Source organism: Lathamus discolor, chromosome 3 (genome assembly GCF_037157495.1).
Source record: "Lathamus discolor isolate bLatDis1 chromosome 3, bLatDis1.hap1, whole genome shotgun sequence".
Taxonomy (NCBI): Eukaryota; Metazoa; Chordata; class Aves; order Psittaciformes; family Psittacidae; genus Lathamus; species Lathamus discolor.
Genome location: NC_088886.1, coordinates 10,911,305 through 10,920,672, shown reverse-complemented (window position 1 = coordinate 10,920,672; position 9,368 = coordinate 10,911,305). Strand labels below are relative to the sequence as shown.

The following is a 9,368-nucleotide window of genomic DNA, read 5'->3' as shown; positions in this document are numbered from 1 at the left end:
GCACAAACGGATGCTCGTCCATAACCAGGGCCTTAAGTCAGCCACAAACAGCTAAGTACGTAAAATAACATAAAAGAGCGAAAAGTGCCAGTCCATTTACAAACCCGAGTGTAAAGGGAAGGCACCTCCCTTCCCAAAGCTCTTCCCTCGGGGTGAGGGGTCCCTCGCCTGCTTCTGCCACAACACCCAGCTCCATTCCTCCTCAACACCCACTAATTTCATCCCCTTTCCCAGAGCCACGAAGTTTTACCCTCAGAACCAGCTTCCAGCTTGCTCCATTTCCAAGCTCCAGCTCCCACCCTGACACTGACCGGGATCGATTGACGGTCAACCCCCCCCCCCACCTCAGGCTCAGCGGAGCCCCGAGCGGGTCGATGCGGCTCGGCGCTCGCTTGGCCACGCCTGTCGCTATGGAGAACAGGCGGGGCGGAGCCGGCCCAAGCGGTTTTCCCGCCTTCGCCGCGGCGCGCGCGGGCCGTTACGGCTCCCCCCCTCTCCGTCCCCTTGGCCGTGAGGCGATGGTGAGTGCGGGGAGCGCGGTTCCCCCCCCGGCCCCGCCGGCCCTCAGTGTGTGTGTGCTCTGTGCCTCTCTTCCAGAGAAGGAGCCTGGCCCCGAGTCAGCTGGCCAAGAGGAAGGCGGCCGAGGAGGAAGAGGAGGAGGAGGAGTGGCATCCCCCGGCGGTGAGTGAGGGGCCCGGGATGCAGCGGGCTCAGGCGGGGCTGTGGTGAGCTCGGCCGTGTGAGGTACCGCAGTGGGCAGGGGCTGTGGGGTGGTGTGGGAGCTGCTGCTCGGGTGCCTTGCTGGGGGTTGTCATCACCCCCGTCTTCTGGGGACTAAATACCAGGCCGCAGGTTTGTGCTGTTTTCCTTGCGTATCTGTGGGGGTGTAATTGGTAGAATAACTTCGCTGTTTACAGGTCATGCGTTGTGGTTATGGAAAAAGCTATCCCTGTAGGAGAGCTTCCAGGTGTTTTGTGGGAGGGCTGGTAACTAGGAATTGGTAAGACAAAGCAATGTTACGCTGCTGTGTTCTGTGACATGCAGGTCAAAGAGTGCTACCTACTGCTTTCTGTGTTAAATCCCTTTTTCTATGCCAGCAGGTGGTTAAAACCATGCCTCAGTCTGAAGAGAAGTGTGTTAAATCAGGGAACACATCAATGACTTACTTATCTTCATGTTTTGCTAAGTGTTTGAAACCTAGGTTTCAATGTGAGGCCTTTCACCTGTGTAACAACAGATGCTTTGGGAGCCTCTGGGAACTTTAATGTGTTTTGTTCCATGCTGTTGACCCTTACATTCTTCTCTTCTGCTTTTTTTTTGGGGGGGGGGGATGGATGACGGATGGACATGACAGACAAGCTTGCCTCCAGGTTAGAAGGCAGTAGCTATTTTCTTATCTAAGAGAATATTTTAACCTTCATGTAGTTAAACTTTAGGTCATCATGACCTTGGTGGTGTTGCTGTCTCTGTCCTTTGGCATTGGGGGTGAGTAATGATTGTGTCTGTTTAGAGGTACTCAGCTGGCTAGATGGCTTTTCTGTGTGGTTAGGTGCTTACTGAGTGTGACAGCAGTGCATCTATCTTCTGGTTTCACCAGATGCCCCTGAGTTGTTTTGTCTTGGTTCTGTTTTTCAGACTCGGAAGAAGCAGAAGCCTGTCAGTGAGACAGACAGTGCAGAATGTTACAGGTCACCTTTCCGGAAACCCTTGGCTCAGTTGACCAACAGACCTCACTGCCTGGATAGCAGTCAACATGTAAGTGGGTGTTACTGCTGGCACACCATAGCAGGTGGGTTGCGTATGGAGCTCATTCATCAAAAGAATTGAAATGCTTCCATGGGCCCATTTAATCAGAGGTATTGTGGAAGTGCCACACACACCGAGAGACTTTAGGAGAGACCTTTTGCTAGCTCCAGATATTTAATGTTGAAAGAAGTGTGATGGGGATTATTTTCTGTAATGGAGATCTTGAACAAGATTGTTCTGCTTGGCCTAGGTAAAGGACAGTGCCCAAGGACATGGGTAACTTGCCACATAGATGGCTTAGGTGCTGTCTGTTTGCCCAGTTCTCTCTGTGCTTCCACTGCTGGAGACCAGGGGCTGGACTGGCTGCTTGCTGATCCAGCATGGATGTTCCTACAATGACAGCCCAGCTCTTTTACAGAAAGTGAATTGCCTGACTATATTACCAGGGCAAAGGAAAGCAATAGCATTTAAAGAAGTGAATAATGGCGGTTTGTTACTTTCTTTTGGATATTCTTGAAAATACGTGGAGTTAAAGCTTTAATAGGTCGAATAGAGGGACTCACAGCATTTGGCAAGATTGAGTTCTCAAAATGTCCTGGGCTTGCCTTCTTGAGCAATGTCTGATTTCAGACTTCTTAAGCATGTTTTCTTTCTGAATTCCTAGGAGGCTTTTATCCGCAGCATTTTGTCCAAACCCTTCAAAGTCCCGATTCCAAATTATAAAGGTAAGATGAGGAGGTTTAAGGATTGTCTGTGCTGACTGACTTGGGTAAAACAGATGATGCTCAAGCCTGTCTTTTATATCTGTGGGGATTACTGTTATTTTTTGCACTGATGAATATTTTCCAGAAATCCTGACTTAATTTTAAAAGAAAAATACTGGCACGTTAGCAAAGTCTTCATATTTCTTACTAGTATTTAGTTTGGATAATCCTACACTTCAGAATTGGATTTTGTATTCTTACTGCTATGTATTTGATGTAGTGCCAGAAGATTTTACAGCCTATTGCAAATACAAAAGCAAGATGAATTCCAAGTTATGAAGGCTTCCCATCTAAATAATACCCCAATGATACTAACAAACAGAAGGCTGTAGGTGAAAAAGGTAGTATGTGCCAGTTTTCTTTCTACTTGACTTGGTGTGTTGAGTCTCAAGGTGATCTTCAAAGCATGGCAGTTTTGAAGTTCAGAGCCTCAGCTGGTTTGAATCAGTGAAACACAAGATCTCAGAAACAGATGGGCTTGTTGTGCCCTTCTTCCCCTTCACCCTCCAGCTGAAAAAATCAATTGCAGATCAACTTGTTTCACTCAAATTTTAGTTACAGAAAACATGTCTGTAAGCAGATGCTGACTGAAATGTCAAGCCCAAAAAGCGTTTGACAAAGTTAGCTTGTGGAAAAGCAGATTTGTTAGGAGGCTGAAACAGAACTGTAACAGGGAAGCCGCTTTCTGTGACTGTTATCTTCCTCTTTTAATTAGGAGATGAAGCTGTTTCATGTGCTCTCTTCTTGGAGTGCACTCATATTGTCTCAGCTTGTGACACATGCATTTTGCAAGGAGCTTTAGCATTCATCGTCCAAATTGACCCTGCTTGAATCTTTCCAAATTAAAATCAATTCTGGGAGCACAGTTGGCTGAGTGTTGATGGGAAAAGGGATTTTTATGCATGTTCGTTTTGTGTTCATCTCCATTCCTAAACTGTGACATCAAAATACAATACTAGGAAAAGAAATTCCTGATGGTTTCTGCTTTTTGCAGAAATTGGCTCCAAGGCCAAACGTGAATATTGCTCAGCAGAAAGCATGTAATACCCTAGAGTAAGTAATGGCAGTATGGTGCTAACTGTGATACTGTAAAACTTGCATCTCTGTTAAAGATCAATTCCTGACCTTGCATAAAAGATACAACTCTGGCTAAGCCTGGGTTAGGTGATCCAAAAAGAGGATTTGACCCAGTATATAGTATATATGGGAATGTATTTACAGAACTTCCAAGACATGTTCTGGAACCCTGCTTGTACCTCAAAAGACTGGAACAACAACCTTTAGGTACCAGGAGTAGTTCCTGTGCCCGGAGATTGCTGAGGGAGATGTGCCTGTCTGTGATTGGATGTCAGTAGCACAGATCCAGGATGAAACCATCAGTCACCTTGCAAAACAGCTTACACTCTTGTGTGTCAGCATATGTCATCTGCTGCACCCAGTTGTGCTGTTTCGGTGCACCCAGTGTGGCAGACATCTTCATTGCTCCACCTTTGCCTCTGTTCCTTCATTCTTTTCCGGCTGCAGAGCTACCTGCTGTGTACTGGCAGAGTTCTGCCAAACAACCATGCTGCGTAGGTTTGCTGTCTGCACCAATTGTGCTTGCATCTCCATTCCAGCACCCAATTAATTCACTGTTCCTAAACATAAGCAGACTCTTCTGCAAGTCTCTGCTTTCTTCCAGGAAGAGGTTGTTCTTTGAGTGGTGCCTTTGTTTCCTTTCAGGGCCACTGGGCTTGCGTGCACTGGGTATCAAACGGGCAGGGCTGAGGAGTCCTCTCCATGACCCTTTTGAGGAAGGAGCTCTGGTTCTGTATGAGCCCCCACTGCTGAGTGCCCACGACCAGCTGAAAATAGACAAGTGAGTCATCACCCGGCACAAGTGCTTCAGCTCTGACCTTGTTTGTGTAGGGTTTATGTGCTTTCTTCCCAAGTGTGTCTGAGCTGGGGCCTAAGCATCCAGGGAAGTTTAGTTCCAAGTATTCTGCTTCTGAATTGGTTCAGGTATGGCAACAATTGAAGAAGGAATGTACCCATGCTGGATTGTGTTCTTCCTCAGGCTGTTTCCCACTTACCAGAAATTCAAACCTTTGGCAGGGAATGAGTATGCACACACGGAGAAGCTGCTTAGAGAATCTTATGGCTTAGTTGTTAGTCAGGAAACATCAGCATCCAAGGACAAGCAAAGGGAGGTGACTGACAGTCAAGTGTTAGACGGCCTAATGGTCTTTACTGTGAAGTAGTACCTTTTGTGCTGCAGTTGTAACTTAAAAGGCTGACAGCTGGATCTTCATGGGCAGAGCAGGGGGTTCCTCTCTAGTAATGCAGTTACAATACTGTTACTGAAACAAGGAAAATAATGACTCTGTGTCTCTGGACCACATTCTGCCCTTCCTTTAACTACAGCCCGAATATATAGTTTCACTGATGTATTTGATTGTAGATCAGGCCCCTGTGACTTTATTCTCAAAACTGAATTAATCCATTTTTCACTTTCTTGTTGGCAGTTGCTTCCCTCATGCCACTGGGGAGTCCTCAGTATAGCAGTGAGATTTAAGAAACCTAAACATACACCTTGCTGAGTTCATTAATCACACTGTTGTCTTCCTTGACTGCCTCCTGCAGGGACAAAGCACCTGTACATGTTGTGGTGGATCCTGTCCTCAGTCGCGTTTTACGGCCCCATCAAAGAGAAGTAAGTTTTCCATTGGGACCTAAGGGTATGGCTGGAGGACTTTTAAAAAGCTGCAGTTCCTCTGCTGGAATTCTTACCCACCAACTGTGAGGAGACTAACAGCCTGTGGCAGTCTAAGAGACTCTAATCTGCTGCAGATGCAAAGCGAAACATTTGTTTTAACCATCCTCTTAGAGGTCTGAATGCTGCTGATATTCTCTGTCCTGTGCTGGCAGCGTTGCAACAGTCCTGTTTGTCCTAAAATAATGCAGAAATTTACTGCTTGCTTATGGGTAAGAACTTTCTCTTCTCTTGCCTCTGATCTAGCAGGATCACAGCACTCTCAGTCCAAGCATGATGCTGCCTAATGCACGTCTTCTCTGTGGGGCTGGAGGTCAGGTTAGCTGATAGTGGAAACCAGGGAATTTGTGACCATTGCGCACTGGTGCGCAGGTCTTGGAAAGCACATTGGCTGACTTCTATGTCACTACTAATACCTTAGGAAAAGACCAGATTCTGCCAGGGTATGGTATCTTGCAGTGTCAGGGGTGAAAGTCCAGTCTTTACTTATCTTGAAGACTGGAGATGCAGCTCTGCTAAGTAGAATTCAGTGTGGAATGTGATGGGATATAGTTGTAATAAATTATATTGCAGCTCAGGCTTGAGTTGGGCAGAGCAGTATGTGTTTTGCTGTCTGCAGAATGAATTGGATCTGTGGTCTCTGAGCCATGAAACACTGAAGCTCTTCCCTCTGGTACCATGTTTCCCTGCACAGTGTGGAGTAGATTCCTGCTTCGTTGTGTGTTATTCTGAGACTACCCTTTGTAGGTGTGAGCTGTCTGACCTATGTAGACATGGAATTCACCATTGGAGAGTGCTGAAAAACATTTCATGTCATAAATATATATATAACATCACAATATTAAAACAGTAGGTACTAACCTCCAAATACCTAATGTAGGTATCTGGACAGTTTGAAGTTCATCACAGATGCAGTATATAATCATTTAAGCCTAGAGGCAGCACAGATGGAAGCTGTGATTGCTGATCTTGCAGGCTAAGCAGGTCAAGCTGGATGTGTCCCTGTATGGGAGATCTTCAGATAGCTCTGAGAGCTCTGTAGGCTGCTCCTAGCATGTACTTTTATCTCAGAGTTGGTACTGAACCTGTGACCCAGCGTAATGCTCATCTGTGGCTACATAGCTGGAGGCGTTCTGGTTTGGGGTAAGATACTGCCTGCTGGTGCTTTTGTCAAGTAACAATAGTTATGTTGGTGTCCTAGGCACAGTGTCTGTTTTTTGACAGCTAGATATCACTGATAAAGCAGTCTCTGTTCTAGTCTGATGAATGAGTCTCTGCCTGCTAAGATTTCTGTGCTGCTTTATTCAGATGACGCTCCCAGGCTGTTGTACAGCCTTGTTCTTTGTAATATCTCTTGCCCAGTTGCTGGGAGGTCACCTAACTGGATCCCCAGCCAAATGCACTCTTTTAGTCAGTAATGTATTTTTTAATTGTTCAATTGGCTTAAATAAACTTCATTAAGCTGTTGTTAAGGGCCTGAGAAAGAAAAAGGTTTGAAAGTGCAAGTGAAGGTGCTCAGTCTTCCAGTCCTAAATAGTGAAGCACAGAGGGGTGAGTCCACCCAGGTGTGTTTAGGTTGTGTCCCTCACTCCCTGCTCTGTTGACTCAAAGCAGATTGTATGTTCCCAGCACAATGTCCCGTTTTTTTCTGACTCTGTCATCACATGATAGAGAAACGTTTTACAGAGTCTGTCTGTTTGGTTTTATTTTTCCTCTTTTATCTGCCTTGGTGATGTGTCAGAGCCTAATACAGGGCTAAGCTCTTCTACCATGTGATGTGGGCTCAGCCCTGTGTCTTCGAAACTAAATCGGCTTTGGACCTTGAGTTCCCAGGTGAGTCATTTTGCTTCTAGACAGAGGCAATGAAGGCTGCCGAAGGTATTCTGGGAGATAATTGGGCAGCAGAGACAATCCTGCTCACTCTTACTCTGTGTTCTTAGAACTATCTAATTGAGCGTTGTTAAGATGATCAACTTCTTTGCAGTGATTGATGCAGGTTAGCTGATGGCCTGGGCCTATCTAGTGCTGTCAAGGGTAGAAATTTCTGGGAATTCATGCCAGAAAGCGCACTATAATTGTACATCTGAAACGTAGTAAGATTGTGTGCATGTTATGAGGTACACACTGGCACCAGTAATGTTTCAAACCAGATGTGGCTGCATTTTAGCTGTGTCTCGGGCGATTTCCCTCTGTCGCATTAGAACACACCATGTCCCCAGGGATGTGCTACATGGATTTGCTGTTTGTTGTAGTATTAGTTCTATGTGTTGTGGTAATGAAGCTGTAATGAAGTTGACATTTTGCTCATGCCCCCATACTGCTCTGAGAGAACAATTTTTTGACAGGGTGTGAAATTCCTCTGGGACTGTGTGACGAGCAGGCGCATCCCCGGGAGCCATGGCTGTATCATGGCAGATGAAATGGGACTGGGCAAAACCCTGCAGTGCATCACACTCATGTGGACACTTCTCCGGCAAAGTCCAGACTGCAAACCTGAAATAGAGAAAGCTATGGTGGTGTCTCCCTCCAGCCTGGTGAGAAACTGGTACAATGAAGTAGAGAAATGGCTGGGGGGAAGGATCCAGCCACTGGCCATTGATGGAGGCTCCAAAGAAGAGATTGACCGTAAATTAGGTACAGAAATGTTTGCAAATGGTGTGGTTGGCTGTCTTTGGGTCAAAATCTTGCATTGGAAGAAGCTTACAGCAGCTGATGCGAACATGTCTGAGCTGTCATTAGAGCTCAGGAGACTGACAAAAGTCTCTCCACTAACACGTTAAGATCAGGCCCGTACATGTTAGGTGATAGTTGATGTTTTGGCATAATCTGAGTCTAATCATGTGCTTTAGTTAGGGAGGTCCCAGTGCCTCTTCTTTCCTTCAGCCAAAAAAAGGATTGGGCAGAGGTGGGAACGGGGAATGGAAATGGGGGCAGTTGTGGGGAAAGGAACATGAGATACTGCAGAGTATTGCATCAGATTTTCTTATATATTGTAAGGCAAAAGTTTTTACTACAGACCTTGAACCCTTTTCTATCAAATTTCCTCATCCCTCTTGTTTTCTCTTTCCCCTTTTCATCTGCAGTTGGCTTTATGAATCAGCGTGGCCTGCGAGTGCCTTCACCCATCCTGATCATCTCCTATGAGACCTTTCGACTCCATGCTGAGGCATTGCAGAAGGGCAGTGTTGGGCTGGTCATATGTGATGAGGTACAGGAGAATCTTTTGCTGATGTTTTATTCATGCCTGGGCAGAAATGGCTCTGCTTTCTTGAGTGGGGAGGGGAGGAGGAAACAAGATTTAGCGGTGCGCAGCACCCATTCTTGTGTTTGAGAGGCTCTGGGTAACTAGCTCATCTGTACTGAGTGAGCCCAACCAAGAGAGGGTATTTTCAGGAGCTGAGATAGGGTTAAAATCAAAGTGGTGGTAACTGTGGCTGCTCTGTAGGACACAGGCAGGGTGGGAGAACCTACTAGAGCCCTCTCAGTATGAAATACTTAGCAGAAAGGAGGTCCACTGCCTGTTCTCTGACTCTGGAAGAGGCCTTACACTGTTGGAATGGGAGTGCCCTGACTCACAGACCACCAAATCAGGTTTTCATTTGTTTCTCTCTTTTCTGAAATGAGAAGTACTTTTTGTTTGACACAGCCGCATGTTCAGCCCACTAATTTTTAACTTGTCTCTGTTTTAAACAAGAGGTTGGACTGGAGACACCTGAGGTCTCTCCCAGCCTAAATGATTCTGATCCAGCATGCTCTTGTGTGTAGTGCTGGCTGCTGTCAGCCATTTTATCTGGCTATCTTGTTCTGTGCTTGTGAGGGAGTTTGAAGGGCACTTCCATGGCAGGACCCTCTTCCCCTCTCTGAAGTGACCTGCTTGGGGCAGACAGGTAGGAAAGCTGGGTGAGGAGTTACCTCGAATGCTGCTTGTTCAAGAGGAGACAGACCTGGCTTGACTCCCTGCTTTGAGTGCTGGATCTAGCTTTGCCAAGCTTGTGCTGCCAAGCTCTCCTTTCACACGGCTGAAATTGAGTTGTTTTTTGATTTATCATTCCTTCTCTGTGGTTAAAGGCAGTGAGAGCCAGAGATGCTCTGAAGGACAAAATAAA

At 46.3% G+C, this 9,368-nt stretch overlaps 1 protein-coding gene across 3 annotated transcripts in view; it reads left to right on the top strand.

The window, feature by feature from the left end:
* Window positions 1–418: 418 nt before the first annotated feature.
* The window catches only part of RAD54L (RAD54 like), a 19,106-nt gene continuing 10,156 nt past the window's right edge, over window positions 419–9,368 (top strand). For 2 of the 3 annotated variants that reach the window (XM_065673433.1, XM_065673434.1), the window contains exons 1-8: window positions 419–521; window positions 598–681; window positions 1,636–1,755; window positions 2,411–2,471; window positions 4,233–4,368; window positions 5,133–5,202; window positions 7,608–7,896; window positions 8,346–8,470. In XM_065673433.1, the coding sequence (XP_065529505.1) occupies window positions 519–521; window positions 598–681; window positions 1,636–1,755; window positions 2,411–2,471; window positions 4,233–4,368; window positions 5,133–5,202; window positions 7,608–7,896; window positions 8,346–8,470 (888 nt within the window). In that variant the 5' untranslated portion in view covers window positions 419–518. Of the gene's footprint in view, window positions 522–597; window positions 682–1,635; window positions 1,756–2,410; window positions 2,472–4,232; window positions 4,369–5,132; window positions 5,203–5,496; window positions 7,096–7,607; window positions 7,897–8,345; window positions 8,471–9,368 lie in introns of those variants that run through there. The other variant, XM_065673435.1, reaches the window with a different exon arrangement.